Source organism: Chiloscyllium punctatum, chromosome 38, assembly GCF_047496795.1.
Source record: "Chiloscyllium punctatum isolate Juve2018m chromosome 38, sChiPun1.3, whole genome shotgun sequence".
NCBI lineage: Eukaryota > Metazoa > Chordata > Chondrichthyes > Orectolobiformes > Hemiscylliidae > Chiloscyllium > Chiloscyllium punctatum.
In genome coordinates this window covers 35043464-35067060 of record NC_092776.1, presented here as the reverse complement: position 1 = coordinate 35067060, position 23597 = coordinate 35043464, and the positions used below count along the sequence as shown (strand labels likewise).

The following is a 23597-nucleotide window of genomic DNA, read 5'->3' as shown; positions in this document are numbered from 1 at the left end:
TCCACTTACCCGCATTCTCCCCGTAGCCCTTAATTCCCTGAGACAACAAGAATCTATCAATCTCTGCCTTGAAGACATTTAGCGTCCCGGCCTCCACTGCACTCTGCGGCAATGAATTCCACAGGCCCACCACTCTCTGGCTGAAGAAATGTCTCCGCATTTCTGTTCTGAATTTACCCCCTCTAATTCTAAGGCTGTGTCCACGGGTCCTAGTCTCCCCGCCTAACGGAAACAATTTCCTAGCGTCCACCCTTTCCAAGCCATGTATTATCTTGTACGTCTCTATTAAGTCTCCCCTTAATCTTCTAAACTCCAATGAATACAATCCCAAGATCCTCAGCCGTTCCTCATATGTTAGACCTACCATTCCAGGGATCATCCGTGTGAATCTCCGCTTGGCACGTTGCAGTGCCAGTATGTCCTTCCTGAGGTGTGGGGACCAAAACTGGACACAGTACTCCAAATGGGGCCTAACCAGAGCTTTATAAAGTCTCAGTAGCACAATGGTGTTTTTATATTCCAACCCTCTTGAGATAAGTGACAACACTGCATTCGCTTTCTTAATCACAGACTCAACCTGCATGTTAACCTTTATAGAATCCTCGATTAACACTCCCAGATGCCTTTGTACTTTGGCTTTATGAATTTTCTCACCGTTTAGAAAGTAGTCTGTGCTTTTATTCTTTTTGCCAAAGTGCAAGACCTCGCATTTGTTCACGTTGAATTCCATCAGCCATTTCCGGGACCACTCTCCCAAACTGTCTAGATCCTTCTGCAGCCTCCCCACTTCCTCAGTACTACCTGCCTGTCCACCTATCTTCATACCATCGGCAAACTTCGCTAGAATGCCCCCAGTCCCTTCATCCAGATCATTAATATATAATGCAAACAGCTGTGGCCCCAACACTGAGCCCTGCGGGACACCGCTCGTCACCGGCTGCCAGTCTGAAAAAGAACCTTTTATCCCAACTCTGCCTTCTGTCAGACAGCCAATCCTCAATCCATCCCAGTAGTTCACCTCAAACACCATGGGCCCTCACCTTGCTCAGCAGCCTCCCGTGTGGCACCTTATCAAAGGCCTTTTGGAAGTCTAGATAGACCACATCCACTGGGTTTCCCTGGTCTAACCTGCTTGTCACCTCTTCAAAGAATACCAACAGGTTTGTCAGGCATGACCTCCCCTTAGTAAATCCATGTTGACTTGTTCTAATCAGACTCTGCTCTAAGAATTTAGAAACCTCATCCTTAATGATGGATTCCAGAATTTTACCAACAACCGAGGTTAGGCTAATTGGCCTATAATTTTCCATCTTTTGTCTTGATCCTTTCTTGAACAATGGGGTTACAACCGCGATCTTCCAATCATCCGGGACTTTCCGTGACTCCAGTGACTCTTGAAAGATCTCAACCAATGCCTCCGCTATTTCCTCAGCCACCTCTCTCAGAACTCTAGGATGTATCCCATCGGGGCCAGGAGATTTATCAATTTTAAGACTTTTTAGCTTTTCTAGCACTATCTCTTTTGTAATGACAACCACACTCAACTCAGCCTCCCGACTCCCTTTAATTGTTGGGATATTACTCCTGTCTTCCACTGTGAAAACTGACGCAAAGTACTTGTTAAGTTCTCCTGCTATTTCCTTATCTCCCATCACTAGGCTTCCAGCATCAGTTTGAAGTGGCTCAATGTCTACTTTTGTCTGTCGTTTGATTCTTATGTATTGAAAGAAACTTTTACTATCGTTTCTATTATTACTGGCTAGCCTACCTTCATATTTGATCCTCTCCTTTCTTATTACTCTCTTTGTTATGCTCTGTTTGTTTTTGTAGCCTTCCCAATCTTCAGATTTCCCACTGCTCTTGGCCACTTTATAGGATCTCTCTTTTTCTTTAATACATTTCCTGACTTCCTTTGTCAGCCATGGCATGTATTCTAGAAGATGGGTCGCAGTGATTTGCAACATTTCTTTTATCATCCTATATAGCCATCCAGAAACCTTGCCCATACCCACAATACTTGCAGCTTAATGCCTCAATCAGCTTCTCTATTCACTGTACCAGTGAAGTTTCAGGCTCGCTATACAACCTCAGGTTTTATCTTGCTCTGTTCTATAAGCTGCTCCCCCATAAATTTCTTTATTACTTCTGGTCATAACTTCTGTCATAATTGATGATACTTCTTTCTTTATCTTGTCCAGAATTATTGTATTCTTCATTAGGTTTTAAATAACAGGCACCTGTTCTTTCAAGCACTTAAAGTGCCGATAAGAGAAATAGCCCAATAAAATTCCATATTTAATATATCGATTTCCAAGCTGGGAAGCTGGCTTTGTTTTTACTGCATTGTGTGAAACTGATCAGGTTTGAACTAGGAAAAAAAACAATGAAAGCAAGAAGGTATAAGAAATGCAGAAAATGAGGTTGGGGGCGGGGTAAAGAAGAAAGATGTGAAGACAAGAGATAATATAGGGACTGAAGAAGCAAATGTAGTATTAACATACATTTTAATACTACAGTATGTCAGTGATATTGCACTCACCAGTTTCTTCAGGTGTTTTGATAATGGACTCTTCGAATGATTTCTGTGCTACTGGGTTGGCCAGAGCAGTTTGAGAATTATCAACAATATCGGAGGTTAAGCGTACTGGCTGTGCGCTCACATTTTCATTTGTTGGAGTACTAAACATTTCAGCCATGCCTAGATTAAAATAACATCACCAAAAAAAGTTATGAACATAATAGTTTACAAACAGTGTCGCAACTTTAAAAAAAGATGGATAGAAGTGCCTGAAAAAAAAACTGGATCATGTTGCTTTGAATTCAAAATGCTGAAGTTCATCTGGCCTCAGGATATTTAGAAATGCCACCAATGCAGGAATAGCAATATAGTTCCAAGTCAGGGTGATATGTTGCTCAGTGGAAAACTGCAAAGAGATGTTCCCATGCTTTTCCTTCTTGGTGAAAGAGGGGTTTTGGAAACTGCTGTTCAAAGAGCCTTGGTGACTCCTTACAGTGTCATCACTGAACATTGGTGGTGCAGGCAGTGTTGTTTTAAGATTATAGACGTGCCCATCAAGTGGGCTGCTTTGTTTTGAAGATGCACTCATCTAGGCAAATGGACAGAATTCCACTAGCAGCTTATTTTCCACAGGATAGTCTTTGAGAAGTCAATTTGCAAGATTCACACTGCAAACTTCCCAGTCTTTTACCTATTTTTGTAACCACTAATTGACTGAACTGGCCCAGATATATCAATGATATTGTGAAAGCCACACCTTTTGCTGTACCCAGTGCCTTCAGACATTTCTTGATGTCATTTGGAGTCAATTGACCTAGATGAGGACAGACACCTGTGATGGGAAAAAGTGAGGACTGCAGATGCTGGAGATCAGAACTGAAAATGTGTTGCTGTAAATGTGCAGGTCAGGCAGCATCCAAGGAACAGGAGAATTGACATTTCGGGCATAAGCCCTTCTTCAGGGCTTGAAGATTTCTGAAGAAGGGCTTATGCCCGAAATGTCGATTCTCCTGTTCCTTGGATGCTGCCTGACCTGCTGCACATTTACAGCAACACATTTTTAGCGCAGACACCTGTGATGTTTGCATCTTAAAAAACCAATAACCAAAAAACCATCTGGGTGAAGATGGTTGCAAACACTTTAGTTTCTTTTTTTTTGAACAGGCTTCCTGTTGGGGAATATTAATGCAACTTTTGTCAGTTTTTAAAGTAAATACTTCCACCTCCAACTTGAAGTGGGAGGACTTAAAAGCTGATCTGATCAGACACATTTGGAATTATTTAGCACTATTACATGCTGCTTGGGCTGTTTAGCAAACATATGGTTTTGAGTTCTGCCTTCACTAGGTTGACACCTTATTTTTAGGCATGCCAGGTTATTGCTTCTGCACTTCACACTTAACCAGGGTTGATCATCTGGCTTGATGGTATTAGCAGATTGAGGGACGTGCTAGAACACAAGGTTAGACTGTGATTGAATGCAACTCTGATGCTACTGATGGGCTAGTATTTCAAGGATGCCCACTTGACTACACATTTATCAGCATAGCAGTAAAAATGGACAATACAAATCTGAGTCACATTATCTCATGTTTACTGATATAGTATACCAGCCATCTGTATTAAAATACATTCACTACGTCTCAACTCATAACCAATTAAAGATCATCTGAAAAAAAATGTCCACTTCTTTTCTAATCATGGAGCAGAAGGGAGTTTCATGTGAAAGACAGGATGCCAATTGCAGCAACTGTGGAGGGGCTGAATTAAGCTATTTTCTAATTAGAAATGCACCAGACAAACCCAATCTGACCACTTACCACCCCATCAGTCTGTTCTTGATCAGTAAAAGTGATGGAAGGGAGGAACGTATAATCAGTGTTATCAAGCAGTGCCCATTCAGCAATAAATTTGCTTACTGACACCTAGTTTGAATTTTATTATGGCCACTCAGCTCCTGACTTCCTTACAGACTTAATTCAAACAAGGACAAAGAAAAACAAATTCCTGAGGAAAGGCAAGAGTGACTGGCCTAAACATCAAGGACACATTTGACAGAATGTGGCAAAAGACTGGAGACATTGGGAATCAAGAGAAAAACTTTCTACTGACTGGAGTCATGCTTAGCACAGAAGAAGCGAGTGTTGTAGTTGTTGGAGGTCAGTCACCTCAGCTCCAGGACAAGTCTGAAAAAATTCTTTAGGGTAGTGTCCTTGCCCAACCATCTTCAGCTGCGGCATCAATGGTCTTCACCAGTCACAAACTGACGTCATTTCATCAATAACTTTCCCTCCATTACAAGGTAAGAAGTCAGGATATTTGACAATGCTTAACATCATCTGTGATCCTTGAGGTACTGAAGTAATCCATGTTCAAATGCAACAAGACCTAGACAATGTCCAGCTTGGGCTGAGAAGTTGAGTGTAACAAGTCCTAGGCAATGACCATCTCCAATAAGAGAGATTCTAACCACCTCTCCACGACAAATCAGCAGTATGTTGGAATAGTCCCACTTGCCTAGATGAGTGCAGCTCCAAAGAACAACGACACCTGAAACCATCCAGGACAAAAGCTGCCCGCTTGACTGGCACCACCGTCACGCCCTCCACTGACACTGAGTAGCAGCAGTTTACACCACAGAAATTCACTAACATGCCTTAGATTGCACCTTCTGAACACATGGTCATTTCCTCCTAGAAGGAGGGCGGCAGCAGATACATGGTAACACCATCATCATCTTGCCAAGCCACTCACCATCTGGCCTAGGAAATACTTCACTGCTTTTTCACTTTGGTTAAAATCCTGGAATTCCCACCCTAACAACATTAAGAGTCTACTGCAGCAAAAGGATGGCAGTAGTTCGAGAAGGTAGCTCATCACCTTCTTAAGGTCACTAGAGACTGGCAATAAAGACTAGCCCAACCAGTGACACCTAGGTCACAAGTGATTAGATAAGGAAAATTACAGTCTGAAGTGAAAAATTCAGCCCATCACATTGAATGAAATGAGACTTTAATGATTTCACTTCCAGATCAAGTTTAGATTGAAAGTTTTGCTCTGTTGATCAAAGCAATGCCAGAAAACAAAAAGAAATTCTGAGTATAATGTCAAGTAATCTTACCTGACAAACTCTCATCCATTTCATAGTCTTTACGTCTCAGTGAAACAGTTCTTATGACCCGCGGAACCTGTCCAGTTGGCTTAATAGTAGTGGCCTGTGACTTTCCAATGACTATGGTTGCTGGGGATGCAGCGTGACCAGTACTACAGTGGCCTTTCACTGAATGAACAGGAGTCTGTTGAAACAAAATTTTACATATGAATGGATTAAAAACAGTAAACAAAAGAATCAAAAGTTTATATGTCTAGCTTAGATGAGCTCATTTATAATTCAAACCACATTTTAGCAGTTAGTATGAAATAACAAGGAACTTTACAAATTGATTCGGCACCATTAAATTCAGTCATACATGAAAAGGTCAGGTTTAAATGATTATTTAACGTGATAATGGGAAATAATCTTTACCGCTTTCAAAGAGACAGTATTCTTGGTCCGTTTTTGCACCACAGCAGATTTCTTTCTTGCACACTGCAACTGAGGTTTTGCCACTCCTTCCTTCACTATCTGTGCCCATGATTTTTTCACTAAAATTAAATTGCAAATATTTAATTTTAAATGATCAGGAAAACTTAAAATTTCTACTCGTTTCACCACCCAGCTCAAGCATGTTTAAGTCTTTATTACAAGCTCAATTGTCACGTTCAAACAAGATATTATATCCATCTAGTTGCCCAGATAATTTGGGAGCTTTGCCTTTAAAGAAACGGGATGAGATCTAGGTGGTTATTCTATACCTTACTAGTCTCTGGGTCTAGCAAGAGCAAACTATACAAGGTAAACAGTCACATGTGCTTTCCTTTCCAAACCAGATAGGGCCAGACAAGAATCTTTTTCTACAAATGCTGCTTTATTTTATGAAACTATCCAAAGCCTGTTCAGATGACCTATTGACACAAGGTTGCCACTGCAAGATTAATCTGTCCAAATTTACAAACTTGGTGCTTTTTGTGCATCACTCAAGTAATTTTCAAGAGTTAGATGCATTAGCACACAACGTTGTTGCCATAAGTTATCACAAACAAAAAAGCCTTCAAATCTTACCTAAATGCCATGCAAACATGAATCTATTATAAAAGGCTATTCATAGAGTAGTTTGTTTGATATTATGTAGGGATAACTTATGGAATAAATGATTTACATTCTTAAAAATATGACTTGCATAAACAGTCACCAATCAAAACTGTAACCTTAATGTGCCTCCTCACCAGTTGGGATGCGTCCCCATTTAATCAGCAACTGAAAATATGGTATACAGCTGGGTGGACTACTGTAAGTAAAAAGAGAGCTGTGTTGGGCTAGTGTACTCTGTTATAACCCTTCAAGAGAATTTTCCTAGTATTAAAGTGTTCTTCTGGTGCAGTAGTAACATCCTTCCCCAAAGCAACAAGGCCTGCTCCAGTGTGTGTAGTAGCTTTCTGAACAGGTTGATCAGAAAATTCCTAATATTGTCATGAGCTCAATATACTCTCCATACACAAAGTGTGGATAGGCAATATTTGTAGCACTTTGGAAACTATATGAAATGTGTAATACAATCAGCTTATTCCATAATTTTCACAAACATACTATATATTAGGAAATTCCGTATGACAACTTTGCTTAATTGCGCTCCATCACATCCAATCAATGCAATGAAATAGGTTGTGAATTTTTACTTCTGTCAAACTATAGGTTTGTTTCTCCATTGCATCATTCACAAACTTCATCAAGCGAGAAAGATAAAATGATTTCTGCCAATGTTACTTAAAGTTGAAGAATTTTAACAGTATGAAGCTCAACTGATCTATGACCGACCATCTTTTAAAAAAAAGATGAAAATAAGTGCTGAGGCATCTCAGCAAGTCTGGTAGCAGAGAAGAGAGGAAGAAAACTAATATTTAGAGTCTGAAATTACTTTGCTTTGGAACACAGAAAAAAAAAAAAGAGTTAATTTTTGAGGCGCTGTCATAAAGAGCACGGTGGTTCAGTGGTTAGCACTGCTGCCTCACAGCACCAGGGTTCCAGGTGACTGTCTGTGTGGAGTTTGCACATTCTCCGTGTCTGCGTGGGGTTCCTCAGTGCTCCAGTTTCCTCCCACAGACCAAAGATGTGATCAGGCTAAATTGCCCATAGGTTAGGTGCATTAGTCAGAGGGAAATGGGTCTGGGTGGGTTACTCTTCGGAAGGTCGGTGTGGACTTGTTGGGCCGAAGGGCCTGTTTCCACACTGTAGGGATTCTAATCTGAGCATACAAATCTAGCCAATTCCGACAAAAAAAGTAAAATTAGGATAAGCCTTACCAAATAAATTGGCAGCAGAAGCTCCTGTCTGTCTTCTGGTACGTACTGCTGCAAGTAACAAACCACTTCGTCTGGTGCGCTTTCTGGAAGAACTTTTCCCAGAGCTCGCCATTAAATCTGTTTTCTCCTCAGATTTTCTGAACAGGGCTACATCAGGGGAAGTTGGTGTAAAGCGAGGAGACTTTGATCGGTTTAACGAGGGGGTGGCAACATGTGAGATGGAGAAACGTCCACGTGTACGTGGAGAACAATCAAATGATCTTTCATCAATTGAACTTGGCAATTTATTGGCTACCGATTGTCTGGGTGACGAAGTTGGCAATGCTTTAACAACAGATGACTTCTTGGTAATGGATGAGGGAGACGTGCTTTGTGAAGGAGGTCTTGCAACAGATGACTTCTTGCTGGAAGACGAAGAGGGTATTGTTGTTGACAAGGGAGCAATCTTGCTTGACATTGGTGTCTTGACTAAGGGTGACCCCTTTACTGGTGACTTTTTAGCAGTTGTTAACGAAGATTTTTTGACAGGTGATTTCTTGGTTTGCCTTGAAGAATCTTCTGATAGGGTGCAAGACCGCCTGGGACTCATTTGGTCATTTTCAGTTTGCTCATTGAATTCCTGAGGGGAACAAAAAATTGTTATTTCAGACAAAAACCTGTTCATAAAATAACTAAGGATTCTGGGTAATCCAAGATGGAGGACAGAAACATTTCTGGTTGTAACAACTGCCCCTTTGAGGTATAACAGGTGTTGGAGGTGATTGCTTCAAATTCCAAGAGTAGCAATTACTGTTTTATATGCTGTTGCAAAGTTTTGGAATTTTGGAGAAAAAATAAGTCAAAACAACAGCACTTTTAAAAGGGAGAGGAACAGACAAAGGAAGCACATGGTCAGGTCAATGCAGGAGAGAGAGAGAGAGACAGTAAGTCTGCAGTAGTGAGTAGAGTGGGTTCTTTCTTGACTATAAGTATCTTGATTAAACTTCAAATATAAGCCTTAAGTATTAATTTAACCTGGAGCAGTGTTTTATAGAGGAATAGGACAGTGTTGTTTTCTGGGTCTGTAGATTGAAAGAAGCAAAAATGGCCTTTAGTAGAGTGACATGCTCTTCTTGTTGGATGTGGGAGTTTAGGGAGAGTTTACATGTTATTACTGAGGATTATATCTGCACTATATGGCACTGGCTGTGAACCCTATCAGAATGAATGAATCGGTCGGAGCAACAGTGAGGGGCAATGAGGAATTTACAAGAGCAAGGGGATGTGATGGATGGCAGTTATAGGAAGGGAAAAAAAGCTGCAGATACAGTGACATAGATGGATTAACTCCAGGAAAGGTAAGAGAGGTAGGCACTTAGTGCAGGAGTCTTTTGAGGCTATCCCCACTTCAAACGAGTATTCATGATTCGGAGATGCCGGTGTTGGACTGGGGTGCACAAAGTTAAAAATCACACAACACCAGGTTATAGTCCAGCAGATTTAATTGGAAGCACACTAGCTTTCGGAGCGACGCTCCTCCATCAGATGACAATCACCTGAAGGAGCGTGTGATTTTTAACTTCAAACAAGTATGCTATTTTGGAAAATGTAGGGAGAGATGGAATCTCAGGAGAACGTAGCACGAACAGCCAAGTTTCTGGTATTGAGACTGGCTCTAATGCATTAAGGGGGTATGTCGGCTTCCAAAAGATCGACTGTGTTAGGGAACATAATCTAGTCCCAAAGTACAGACAGATGTTTCTATGGCCAGCAGCAAGAAATCAGAATGGTGTGTTGCTTCCCTGGTGCCAGGATCAAAGATGTCTCAGAGAGTGTGCAGAATGTTCTCAAGAGGGAAGAGGGGTCAACAGGAGGTCATTGCACACATTGGAACCAACGACATAGGAAGGGAAAGGGCTGAGATTCTGAAGGGAGATAACAGCGAGTTAGGCAGGAATTTAAATAAAAAGGTCCTCGAGAGTAGTAATATCTGGATTACTTTTGATGCTACGAGCTAGTGAGGGCAGGAATAGGAGGACAGAGCAGATGAATGCATGGCTGAGGAGCAGGTATATGGGAGAAGGATTCACATTTTTGGTAGAAGTGACCTGTACAAGAAGGACGGATTGCACCTGAATTGGAAGGGGACTAATATACGGGAGGGAGATTTGCTCAAGCTGCTTGGGAGGATTTAAACTAGTAAGGTGGGAAGGGTCGGACCCAGGGAGATAGTGAGGAAAGAGATCAATCTGAGACTGGTACAGTTGACGAAAGAAGAGAGTCAAACAGTCAGGGACAAAGCAGAGAACAAGGTAGGACTGATAAATTAAACTGCATTTATTTCAGTGCAAGAGGCCTAACAGGGAAGGCAGATGAACTTAGGGCATGGTTAGGAACATGGAACTGGGATATCATAGTAATTACAGAAACATGGCTCAGGGATGGGCAGAACTGGCAGCTTAATGTTCCAGGATACAAATACTACAGGAAGGACCAGAAAGGGAGGCAAGAGATCAGGTGGAATGGCATCTTTGATAAGGAATAGCATTATAGCTGTATTGAGGGAGGATATTCCTGGAAATACATCCAGGGAAGTTAGTTGGGCGGAACTGAGAAAAAAGGGATGATCACCTTGTTGGGATTCTATTATAGACCTCCTAATAGTCAGAGGGATTGAGAAACAAATTTGGAAGGAGATCTCAGTTATCTGTAAGAATAATAGGGTGGTTATGGTTGGGGGTTTTAACTTTCTAAACATAGACTGGGACTGCCATAGTGTTAATGGTTTAGATGGAGAGGAATTCGTTAAGTGTGTACAAGAAAATGTTCTGATTCAGTATGTGGATTTACCTACTAGAGAAGGTGCAAAACCTGACCTACTCTTGGGAAATAAGGCAGGGCAGATGACTGAGGTGTCAGCGGGGGAGCACTCTAGGGCTAGTGACCATAATTGTATTAGTTTTAAAATAATGATGGAAAAGGATAGACAAGATCTAAAAGTTGAAGTTCTAAACTGAAGAAAGGCCAATGTTATGGTATTAGGCAAAAACTTTCAAAAGCTGATTGGGGGCAGGTGTTCGCAGGTATGGGGACGGCGGGAAAATGGGAAGCCTTCAGAATTGAGATGACAAGAGTCCAGAGAAAGTATATTCCTGTTATGGTGAAAGGAAAGGCTGATAGGTATAGGGAATGCTGAATGACTAAAGAAATTGAAGGCTTGGTTAAGAAAAAGAAGGAAGTATATTTCAGGTACAGACCGGAGAGAGCGAGTGAATCCTTAGAAGAGTATAAAGGCAAGAGGAGTGTGATTAAGGGGGAAATCAGGAGGGCAAAAATGGGACATGAGATAGCTTTGGCAAATATGGTTAAGGAGAATCAAAATGGTTTTTACAAATACATTAACGGTAACTAGAGAGAGAATAGGATGACTCAAAGATCAGCAAGGCGACCTCTGTGTGGAGCCACAGGAGATACTAAACGAGTATTTTGCATCAGTATTTACTATAGAAAAAGGACATGGAAGATATAGAATACAGGGAAATAGGTGGTGACATCTTGAAAAATGTCCATATTACAGAGGAGGAAGTGCTGGATAAATTCCCAGGACCTGATCAGGTGTACCCTAGGACTCTGTGGAAAGCTAAGGAAGTGATTGTTGGGCCTCTTACTGAGAGATTTGTATCATCAATAGTCACAGGTGAGGTGCCGGAAGACTGGAGGTTGGCTAACGTGGGATCACTATTTAAGAGAGGGTGGCAAGGACAAGCCGGGGAACTATAGATCGGTGAGCCTGACGTTGGTGATGGGCAATTTGTTAGAGGGAATCCTGAGGGACAGGATGTACATGTATGTGGAAAGGCAAGGTCTAATTAGGGATAGTCAACATGGCTTTGTGCGTGGGAAATCATGTCTCACAAACTTGATTGAGTTTTTTTGAAGAAGTAACAGAGGATCGATGAGGTCAGGTGGTAGATGTGATGTATGTGGACTTCAGTAAGACCTTCGACAAGGTTCCCCATGGGAGACTGGTCAGCAAGATTAGATCTCATGAAATGCAGTGAGAACTAGCCATTTGGATATAGAACTGGCTCAAAAGGTAGAAGACAGAGGGTGGTGGTGGAGGGCTATTTTTCAGACTGGAGGCATGTGACCAGTGGAGTGCATAAGGATCTGTGCTAGTTCCACTACTTTTATATGTTTATATAAAAGATTAGGATGTGAGCATAAGAGGTATAGTTAATAAGTTTGTAGATGACACCAAAATTGGAGGTGTAGTAGACAACAAAGAAGGCTACCTCAGATTACAACGGGATCCTGATCAGATGGGCCAATGGGCTGAGAAGTGACTGATAGAGTTTAATTTAGATAAATGTGAGGTGCTACATTATGGGAAAGCAAATCTTAGCAGGACTTAGAACATAACAGCGCAGTACAGGCCCTTCGGCCCTCGATGTTGCGCCGCCCTGTCATACTAATCTGAAGCCCATCCCACCTACACTATTCCATTTACATCCATTTGTCTGTCCAACGACGACTTAAATGCACTTAAACATGGCAAATCTACTACCGATACAAGTAAAGCATTCCATACATACCCTTACTACTCTGAGTAAAAAACTACCTCTGACATCTGTCTTATACCGATGTCCCCTCACTTTAAAGTTGTGCCCCCTCATGTTTGCCATCCCCATACTTGGAAAAAGGCTCTCCCTGTCCACCCTATCTAATTTATACACTTAATGGTAAGGTCTTAGCTAGTGTTGCTGAACAAAGAGATCTTGGAGTGCAGATTCATAGTGGAGTTGCTGGTTGATAGGATAGTGAAGGCAGCGTTGGTATGCTTTCCTTTAATCAGTCAGAGTACTGAGTACAGGAGTTGGGAGGTCATGCTGCGGCTGTACAGGACATTGGTTAGGCCACTATTGGAATATTGTGTGTAATTCTGTCTTCCTTCCTATCGAAAAGATGTTGTGAAACTTGAACGGGTTCAGAAAAGATTTACAAGAATGTTGCCAGGGTTGGAGAATTTGAGCTATAGGGAGAGGTTGAATAGACTAGGGCTGTTTTCCCTGGAGCAGAGGCTGAGGGGTGACCTTATCAAGGTTATAAAATCATGCGGGACGTGGATAGGATAAATAGACAAAGTCTTTTCCCTGGGGTGGGGCATAGGGCTAGGGTGAGAGGGGAAAGATATAGAAGAGACATACGGGCAACCTTTTCACACAGAAGGTGGTACATGTACGGAATAAGCTCCCAAAGGAAGTGATGGAGGCCAATACAATTACAACATTTAAAAGGCATCTGGATGGGTATATGAATAGGAAGGGTTTGAAAGGATATGGGCCAGGCACTGGCAGGTGGGACTAGATTGGGTTGGGATATCTGATCGACATGGACACGTTGGACCGACAGGTCTGTTTCCGTGCTGTACGTCTCTATGACTCTACCCATTATTTCTAGTTTAACAGGAAAACAATTTAAAATGTCTTCTGTTCAAAATTACAAATATTAAAATATACAAATATTGGCTCCAAAAGGTGAAAACATAACACACGGATACCAGAATTCTAAGGATTTCAAAACTAATTTCTGTTGTGAGGTCAACCAATTTCTGACTTTAAAATGCTGCTTCTGTAGAAAGTCTGATAAACTTGGGGAGTACTTGTTTCAGTTAATTTTTTTTTAATTTAAGAAAGCACCAAGTTAATGTTAGTTACAAACCTTCACAAACCTTGCAAAAATTAATATTAGTTTAAAGAGTTAGTCATTTTAATATATTTAAAAACAGTTTATCGTACACAGCCTTTAGTTTCCATATGTTAATAAGCCGTCGACAATGATAACACTGCAAGTCTCTGACTTTAGAGACAGATGTAAATGCAGCTGGAGAGAAAAAAAAAAATCGGTTTCTTTACTTGATATGCTAATATTTGCAACACATTACCTAGTAGGTTCACACAAGCCCAAATAACTGTCAACTATTGAATCCCACCACTCTGGTCCACAGACTGTTCCAACGACTACAGCAATTTCCATAGGCATCTCACAATGACAAAATACCACTGCTGGCCATGTAACCTTAAACCATTCAACCAATTTCCTCATGCAAGAAATTTTTTCATGTGGAGACATTCATTGGATTGAGAAGTCAGTCTTTCAACTGAATTTTTTACTCCATAAGTGAGCAGCATCATCACCTACATAACCTTTCCTTGAACTAATAGTGAGAAGTGGTGTTTAATTCCAAGGACACACCAGTTTTCTAAGTTCATACTTTACCTTCAAAATCTCTTTAATTAACCTTTAATTAATTTGTTTTAGCAACTTTATTTTCTGTTTAAATTTTTACAAGTTTAACTCCCTTTCAAAATTCTCTAGTAATAACGGTTGTTACATCTGATTTGTGCCACAAGGTGGTACTGTCACCAAGCTTTCACAATAAAACATGGTTCTCAATTAGTTATTACAATTAATGTGCTGTGGTGAAACAAGGACACTATTTCTGTATTGCAACATTGCTTGGAAATTTATTGAAGTAGAACAACTTAAGTGCACCTTAAGTTACCTGAATCGTACAACTGTGTATTCCTACACTGGACGCACGTTTCAATACTGTACGTGGAGTACTTCGAAATGGTGTGCTCACTCTGGTTGGAGTGCCTCCTTTTTGGAGGGGAGAGCTTGGTGGCATGCGTTTGTCAAACAACTCTGGACTCAAGTTTGCACCAAAAGAAACTCTCTTTCGTTTAAAAATTGGTGCATAAACATTTTCTTCATTTGCACTTCTACGCTTTTTAGATGAATGAAGGATAGCACCTGATGAGAAATAATTAAAAAGGAACAATTTGGTTAAAAGGAACAAAACGAAATTAAAGCGTAAAACAAAATTCACCTTCAAATTTCTAGGTTAATTCAAAAGCCACCACTATTAAGAATTGTGAGCAAGGTTGTAAAGAGCCTATGAAGTTCCAAAATAGCCAGCACTACCCAAACTACATTAACTTTAGCGCAGTAGGATACAAATTCACAGCAATATTTTAACTTTTAAAAAATTTTAAGTGTTCAAATAGTTTATCAGCAAGAGCAAAATTAGAAATTAAAAAAGATTAATTGAATCAGCAAGGTGACTCATGTTTAACATCGATTCTTAACCACTATTTTATTGCACACTCAAGTAACTTGAGATTCTGAAAATATTTATTAAAACATAATTCCCAGTTTTCATTGCTTATTCACACTGCATCTTTAAGACAGAAAAGCCCACAAGGCTGCTTCAGAGATGAAAGAGAGTAGATTGCATTCATCAGATTACTGAAATTTTTTTCTGTGAAAACCATTCACCCCCACTTTTATAGTTTAGAGAGTTGATTTTACCTGGAGATGAAGAGGATTCTTTGCTAATACAATTCAGATTGAATCCAACATCTGCAGCTGAAAACTGGCCCAGTTGTTCAGTGGTGGTTTTCATAGGACTTTTATGATCCCTCCTTACCACCTTCTCAGTTTGTTCACTAGTTAAGAACCTGTGTGGACTATTAAACGTACAAGTCTTCTCCAGGCATTCTGCTTCAGTTGGGCAATTACTTTCCCTTCTATTGTTGCGCACACGGAGTGAAGAGGGAGTGGTGTCTCTTTTCGGTTTAGTTGAAACAGGTAGTTTTGCAACTGAAAGCTTAGAGACATTTATGGATTCAACTTGATCTGCTTCACTCTCTGAAGGTTGTATAGTTTTGACATGTGATGATGATCTGCGATGTTTCTTGGGGGTTTCAGCCTTTTCCTTGTCTCCATGAGCACGTGCCCCTTTCAGATCTATTGAAATATCTTTTGACTTTGCAACTGAAGGCTCAGAGACATTTATGGATACAACTTGATCTGGCTGAATCTCTGGAGGTTGTATAGTTTTATTGTTATGCATTGATGATCTACCACGTTTCTTGGGGGTTTCAGCCTTTTCCTTGTCTCTATGAGCAGATGGTTGTTTCATATATACTGCCTGTGAAATTGTTGGCTCAGAGACATTTGTGGAATCAACTTGATCTGTTTCAATCTCTGTACGATGTACATTTTGGTTATGCAATGATGATCTGCCACGTTTCTTGGGGGTTTCAGCCTTTTCCTTGTCTCTATGAGCAGATGGTTGTTTCATATATACTGCCTGTGAAATTGTAGGCTCAGAGACATTTGTGGAATCAACTTGATCTGTTTCAATCTCTGTACGATGTACATTTTGGTTATGCAATGATGATCTGCCACGTTTCTTGGGGGTTTCAGACTTTTTCTTGTCTCCATGAGCAGATGGTTGTTTCATATCTACCACTTGTACAACTGAAGGCTCAGTTAAATTTGTGGATTCAACTTGATCTGGCTGAATCTCTGGAGGTTGTATAGTTTTATTGTTATGCATTGATGATCTACCACGTTTCTTGGGGGTTTCAGCCTTTTCCTTGTCTCCATGAGCAGATGGTTGTTTCATATCTACCACTTGTGCAACTGAAGGCTGAGTGACAGTTGTGGATTCAACTTGATCTGGCTGAATCTCTGGAGGTTGTACAGTTTTGTTGTTACGCAATGATGATCTGCCACGTTTCTTGGGGGTTTCAGTCCTTTCCTTGTCTTCATGAGCAGGTATGTGTGCCATTTTAACAGTTTTCACATCTGTTCCTTTTTCCATTGAAAAGTCAAGATTCTCATTAATTTTCTTTATAGCTTCATCTACTGTTAACGACTTGGGAGTTGTAAAATTCTGACTCTTTTGTTTTACGTTTGGTGTACATTTAGGAGGCAGGTGATTTTGATCCTTCCCTTTAACACCTACTTCAAAAGATGTAAGTGACGTAGCATTTTCCCCAAAAGAGGGATTATCTGTAAACTTGTTTAGTTTTTCAGAAATATTATTTTGTTTGGCACAGTTAATGTCAGTTGGCTTGGCAGATACATCACCCTCAACTAACAAAGATTCCAAATTGTTAACTTTTTCATATGTGTTGTCTTTTTTCATCTTTCCTTCTTCTAGCTTAACTTTGCTTCTCCTCCCAGACACTCGAATTGTGCTTGGCGATGTTTGGGAATTCTTGCCAAACTGAGAAACCATGGCATCAGATTTCTTTTCTACAACACTAGCTTCTTCTGTCAAGTCAGTGCTGCTTTCTTTAACAGATATATCAGTGTTTTCTTTGTTTGGTTTAACAGGAATTGGCTTTGTGACTTCATGCTTGAACATTTCATAAAGTTTGGAAAAAGGAGATGTATGTTCCTCATCAGCAGGTTGTTCATTGTTAAGAACCTTTGAGGAGCTTCTCTTCCGTGCAGCTTTTGGAGCTGAATCATTTTCATTTGGTGTAGCCTTTGTGGATTTAGTTGGTGCTTCAAGGATTTCATCTACATCAGCAAAAAAAAAACAAAACTCTGACCATGTGCTCCCAGCTTAGAAGTTCACTTGAGAAATAAAGTATGGGCTACTAGTCGGAAAGGTTTCCCATTTGCAAATAGATCAGATATTGGGAAGGATGACAGTCTAAAAGAGGCTAAGCAGAATCGGGTCATTTTTCACAACAACAAATTCCAGTAGAACTTTTTCAGGATTAACACAAGTATGGAGTGGAGATGGTGGAAAAACAAGCTGTTTCCATTGTTGGTGGGTAGAGAGGAATGACTCTCTCTGGGAGAGAATGGGGAAGTAAAGGTTCACTTCATATGAATATATTTAATACAAGGGACATAAAAAATAACTGCAACACTTCAATTTATATTTGATACAGGATTTAACAAAACAGGGAAAGAAAAGGACTGGAAGTAAAGTACACAGCTAACACCAGTATAGATGCAGTGACCCAACAGTCTTCTATGCTATTACTTTATATTTTCTGGAAATTAGATTTAAATTAGTTGAGACTTAGTATACTTCTAAAGGACTAAAGGTGGTGCACTTTCTTAAAAGCAGAAGTGACATGGAACAATGGAGAAAGTGAGGACTGCAGACTGGAGATCAGAGTGGAGAGTGTGGAGCTGGAAAAGCACAGCAGGTCAGGCAGCATCCGAGGAGCAGGAGAATCAACGTTACAGGCATAAGTGCTTTTCCAGCACCACACTCTCCACTCTGGCAAGGAACAACCCCTTACTTATGATTGTAGTAAATTAAACTTGTATACACTAAGTTTAGAAGGGAAAAGATAATGGAAGGAATGGTGCAGCATCCGAATATGGCACACAGACTGTTGCTCTACAGTACACAACCGGATACAAATTATTCAATAAATAGTGGGTTTTCACATCATAGTGAGAATTCCTTTCAGCTGGCAGGATCAAACTTGGTCTGATGTTGGTCAAGACTTCATATTGATGATTCAATTAAAATAAAATGAGCAGACAAATCAAGGTCAATATCACAGAGGCATTCTATAGTACATTCTGGCATGTAGATTAGGGGCTCCAAAAATGAGATGCAGGACATTCACAGGAGTATTGCAACTCCATCACCCAAATCCATATCTCATTCCATGTTCAAGGCAATTAAGAAAAAATTAAAAATTGTGACAAAGTTAGAAAAATACTGACTGAGAAGCTTCACGGAAGCAAGGAACATTGTTCCCTCCAAGTCTTAAACCACTCGATGTTTAACTGGTATTCTTTTAATATGGTGGATTAAAAACCTGAACTTCTTAAATAATTGTGTTGTGGGAGTAGCTGCACCACATGTAATGCAGCAATTATGCATTTGCTAGCAACGTCCACATCCTCAAAAAACTTTTGCACATAATCAGACATCTGGGTGTGCAATCAAAGCATGTTGTTAAACAGACATACATACAAGAACTACCAACCAGATTTGCGTCCACTTGTAGACCGATGATCATTACCAGGAGATTGTGAACAATCATCCACTCCCTGTTGAACATGAAGAACCTGTTTAATTGAAACATTAATTGCATTAAGGAAAAAATGTTGAGTTTAAGAAGAATGGAGAGGCATTGTCAATGAGGAAAGTTTTTGAGGTACTAGCATCTGGAAATAGGCAAACTGAAATTCAGTTTGACATTCAAAATATTCCTAGAGATCGAATCTAATGACATATAATAAATACTGTATATATTAGTGTATAGGTCAAATCTTGATGTGTTTTTAAAAACTGAAATTAGGTGGTCGACTTATACACGAAGTATTGTTTTCGAGGGGATGAACATTTATCTACAAAGTAGATAAAAGTGGAAATTTATCTTCCCAGTAGCACCCTGATTCTGGAATGTTCCTTGTGCAGGTACACAATCCTTTATCCGAAACACTCGGGACCAGCTGGTTTTTGGAAATTGGAAGTTTTCGAATTTCAAAATAAGTGTCAGTTTGATGGTGAAATTTTAAAAAATCTTACTGAACAGCAGACTCGCTACGGGCTCTGAGACAGAATGGAGGCCTGCCCAGGCTGGGCTATACATCCCCATGCCGCACCTGAGCGACATACATCGAGTGGGAGTGAAGTTGGGTTAACTGTCTGCATGCCAACCAACCTTGCTCATGAGGAAAACAAAACTTCACGAGAAAACCTTTGGAATTCAGATAAAGGGTTGCCTACTTGTAATGTGTTTGGGCCACAGTAAAGCATGGGTAATTCAAACCAACTCAGTGGATACATCGGTCGCCCCATGTTGTTCTACCATTACAGTAATTCTGAAAACCTGGATCAGAGCAGAGGCTGGCAGACTAAAAGACCCAGAACGGAGTAGTACGGCCAGCAGATTGGAAAGTCAGAGCGGAGCACAACAGGCAGGCACAATGACTCATAAATGTTGATCTGTAACTGTGAACTATGGTAGGCATATACACGAGATATGGAAAATAAAAAAAATTTGGCCAAAATAAGGGGTTGACTTATATATGAGATCAACCTATACACGAGTATTAACATTATTAATTCCTATTGCATGGAGAAGCTTGTTCTGAGCCTTCTATCCACCTAAGCTGGAAAACCAGGTACATCGGATAACCGATGTATTTAATTTAAAGTCTTTAACCTTTGTTAACTGGAAATAGTAGGGCTCAATTTCCAGCACACTGCCCCATTGAGTCATGACAGTGTGTTAGCCATTCCCAAATACATTACCTCATACTATGTCCATTTGAATTCCATTTTTCACTGCTTTGCCTACCTGAGAAAGTCTATAGCCTTAAAACTTGTCTTAAACATTCAAACTAAAATGTAATGCTGAGTTGTAGAACATATTTGCTGCACGTTAGAAAACAGATAGGACAGGCCGGGAGGCTCAGAAAAAGAGGGGACCCAAGGTATGCAAATGATAAAAAGATCTGTGCTCACCGAGTGATAACAGGATGCTCTAAGGCAATTAAGAACATTTGCCTTAGCATTAGTGAATCTGTGTAAACAGAACACCAAGTGATAACATTCACAGCTGTAGCCTTGTGAAATTAATGAAACAGTTTGATTCTGACCCTGAAACGAAACTCAGTACTATAAAGCCTTGTAATTGACAATCAAGTCCTGTCAATTATAATGGATTATTATTACCCTTGCAAGCTGGGCAGACACAGTTGAGCAAGGTTGGTTGGCTGTTACAATACCCTGACTTGACAGATGAAAAGGACACTAGAGAGAGACACCATTTTAGTGCTGAGGCTACTGAAGCCAGTAGAAAATGAACTTAGTGCTTACCTGTTATGGATTGAACTTAATTGCGTTTTTGAGATTTTATGATGATATTGAGTAGCCATTACCGGTTATTAAATACAAACTCTGTATAGGTAATATTGATGAAGCTTTAACTTACCTGCTATTCTTGCAGACCACTCTACAGACCTTACAGATTGCCCCATTGTCAATTCTAACTAATCAGTTCTTATGTCTTATTTGATTTTGAATCACAATCCTATATAAAAAAAGCATGTTTAATTCAAAGACTAATGAAACAGTTTAAATGTAACCTTACGGGAACACCTCAGCCTCAGGTAGAGAATGATTCAGTGCTTAAAAAGCAAGAGTCTGCTCCTAGCTTAGAATTTATTCTAGGTGTAACATTGAAGAGATTCTGGCACACTGTATCGGGAAGCCATTTTATGGTCAAAGGTTTGCCCTCCTTGCTAAGGACCCATTTTGTAAAACAATTGTATCTGATACATGAGCTGTGCAAGGTTACCTTATGAACTCTCCAATTAGCTCAGACTGGTACCTCTATGATAGGAATTTATCGCACTAGCAGGCGCCTAGCTTGGCTGGGTATTTTTTCCCACCTGATGAATGGCTTAGGGCCTGTAGGAGTAATTAATCAAGCGTACACAGACCTGTCAATTAACTTTCCTTCCTTACAAATTATTGTCTTTCACTGTTATCTGTCTAATTAAGAACATGCAATGTTTTTGTAAACTTTTGTATAAAGGAAGCCACTTTGTATCAGTACATCGGAGTAGCCTGCTAGGGCACTTGAAGAGCCGGTACCCTACTCTCCTAGGTTATTAGAACCTAGCTTCTAGGTATCAGTATTATATTGTAACAGTGATGCTACTGGTAAGTAAAGGGGATGACTAAAATTAAACTAAACTGTAAGAGTTTTTTTTATTCCAGATAACCAAAAGAGTACGAATTCCGGGATGAACCAAAAGAGAGACTCACAGGGTGAGTCCACGTGGGATTCCCTGGGCTGTATCAAAACTGACTTTAACATACCTGACCAGTTTGATAATATCCTCCTGCAGCTTACTGATAACTTCCTTGCTATTTATGTTACCAATATCATCTGATTTCATTTGTTCCATCATTAGTGACTGGGTCCAGCTATCTTTGTTCTTGTTCTAGGCAGGGCAGCCAGTTACATTAATGATTAGCAAATCAATTGACTTCTAACACCATTTCAGAAATTGTTTTTTTTTTTGGGTGTTAACTGTAATTACCAACTTCAGTCAATTTCACAACTTGAAATAGTGGAATTTAATCTTTTGCCCTCAAGCTTGCTGGTCCAGTATCATGAGCATTGTGTTATTGTGCATATTAGACCAGTTCAGCTCCTGCGGTGGCGAGAAATTAAAATATCCTATGGCTACAATGCAATATAATGTGACAATAATTTAGCATTCAGAATAGAACCAAGATTTTTCTTTTGAAAGCCTATTATGAAGTGTTATATTACTGATTAATTTGCCTGTTCATCTTTCAATGAACTTGCTTCACGGTTTAAAACTAAAAGAAGATCTCATGAGATCTAATATGATCACCACTTACCAATGACAGAAGATGCAGATTTATTCTACTTGTTAAAAGATCAAAAAAAAATTTCTATGCATTATCTAAGATACCAATGGAAATTTATCTAGACAAAATTACATGAAAAGTCCTAAACTGCATGAGTGATTTAAAAACAGTATAGAACTGAAAGGTGAGGATAAGGAGTTTCATAATCCAAAAGCCACAGAGTTTGAGCCTGCAAGTATGAACTTCAATAGTCTTTAGTGTTCAATGCCACAGACAGGACTTACAACTGCTAAATCACAACAGACAACATCTTTGAAGCTTCACATTTGTATCACTAGTCAGTTTACCAAGCAATCAAGTAGCCATCCTTATATGTATAAACTCAAAAACTATTTCAAAGTTAAATCTGCTATAGCCCAATATCAATTCCAAGATATGTTCGTCTTAGATCTCAACAATCCAGTACGGAGGAGCTTTTCTCCCTTAACTCCAATTAAATAAATATGGTTGTGAAAATGTATTAACCAAAATATTAAAATAATCACTGACTAAACATATACTTATACCTTGGCCTATGTAGAAAGAACATAGTCTCCATTGATTTGCACAGTCTGCAATGAAAAAAGTTGTATTTGCAAAGAAAAAGCTGCTCAGCTGGAGCCATTGAAGCCTGCAATAGTTCCAAAGAAATCCTATGCAACAGTCACTTGTGGTAAAGTTAGTCCAGTGAGCATACCATTCAAATTTCAATGAGATTGGTTCCAGAGAAAAGAAAGAGGGCCAGTTCTTCCTCTAGGAAAAATATTTCTAACCCTGTTTGTATCCATAAGCTTATTATACCCACAAACCTACTCAGGTGATGTCTTTAACAACTGGCATTAGGATTTCTTAAAACAGGGGAATCCAGAATATAACACTGCTAATGCCAGATAAAAATGAATTCAGCTAGCACATCTGACCTAGGAGGAAACCCTAAAGTCAACAGCTTGCAAGCAAAGACTTCAACCGCAGATCAACATTTGGACATTATATGAACAATTAGTTTCTCTGATTGTAATTGTTACTTGTCCAAAGTACTTTCACAATGGCACTTCTGTTTTTATATTTTTCCCCTGGACTTGGATGCTATGTCTGAATCCTTGTCTTCTTTCCTCCCTTTGCTGAAGTAAATTTGGCAAGTCTCCTCCCTTTCTAAAGTCAAACCTTGCCATGACCAGTGGAGGAATGGAACAGGGATGGGTATCTGTTCATCCCTAATCAGATCCTAATATTACTCAGCAGATTTTCCCCTCAAATTCACCAGTACAAACTGGGGTAAACATGGACCAAATGCAACCCCAAGTGTCTCTTCTTCTCAACAAAGAGGAGAAGAAGAGTCAAACCACCTTAAAGACACCTGAAATCAGTAATGGTCAGATCAAACAAAATGGTTCACTTGAAAAGAACGAAAGACAGCAATCTGAAAAATCAGTATCTGCAAGACTCTGGAAGGATTGATATTTTGTA

The 23597-nt window shown here is 39.8% G+C and overlaps 1 protein-coding gene across 4 annotated transcripts in view; it reads right to left on the bottom strand.

The window, feature by feature from the left end:
• The window catches only part of mki67 (marker of proliferation Ki-67), a 46787-nt gene that overhangs the window by 11417 nt on the left and 11773 nt on the right, over positions 1-23597 (bottom strand). For all 4 annotated transcript variants that reach the window (XM_072557595.1, XM_072557596.1, XM_072557597.1 and 1 more), the window contains exons 6-12: positions 18721-18802; positions 15272-17278; positions 14463-14713; positions 7919-8537; positions 6045-6163; positions 5640-5814; positions 2540-2698 (exon numbers count right to left, since the gene is read on the bottom strand). In XM_072557595.1, coding sequence (XP_072413696.1) covers positions 2540-2698; positions 5640-5814; positions 6045-6163; positions 7919-8537; positions 14463-14713; positions 15272-17278; positions 18721-18802 — 3412 coding nt within the window. The remainder of the gene's footprint in view (positions 1-2539; positions 2699-5639; positions 5815-6044; positions 6164-7918; positions 8538-14462; positions 14714-15271; positions 17279-18720; positions 18803-23597) is intronic.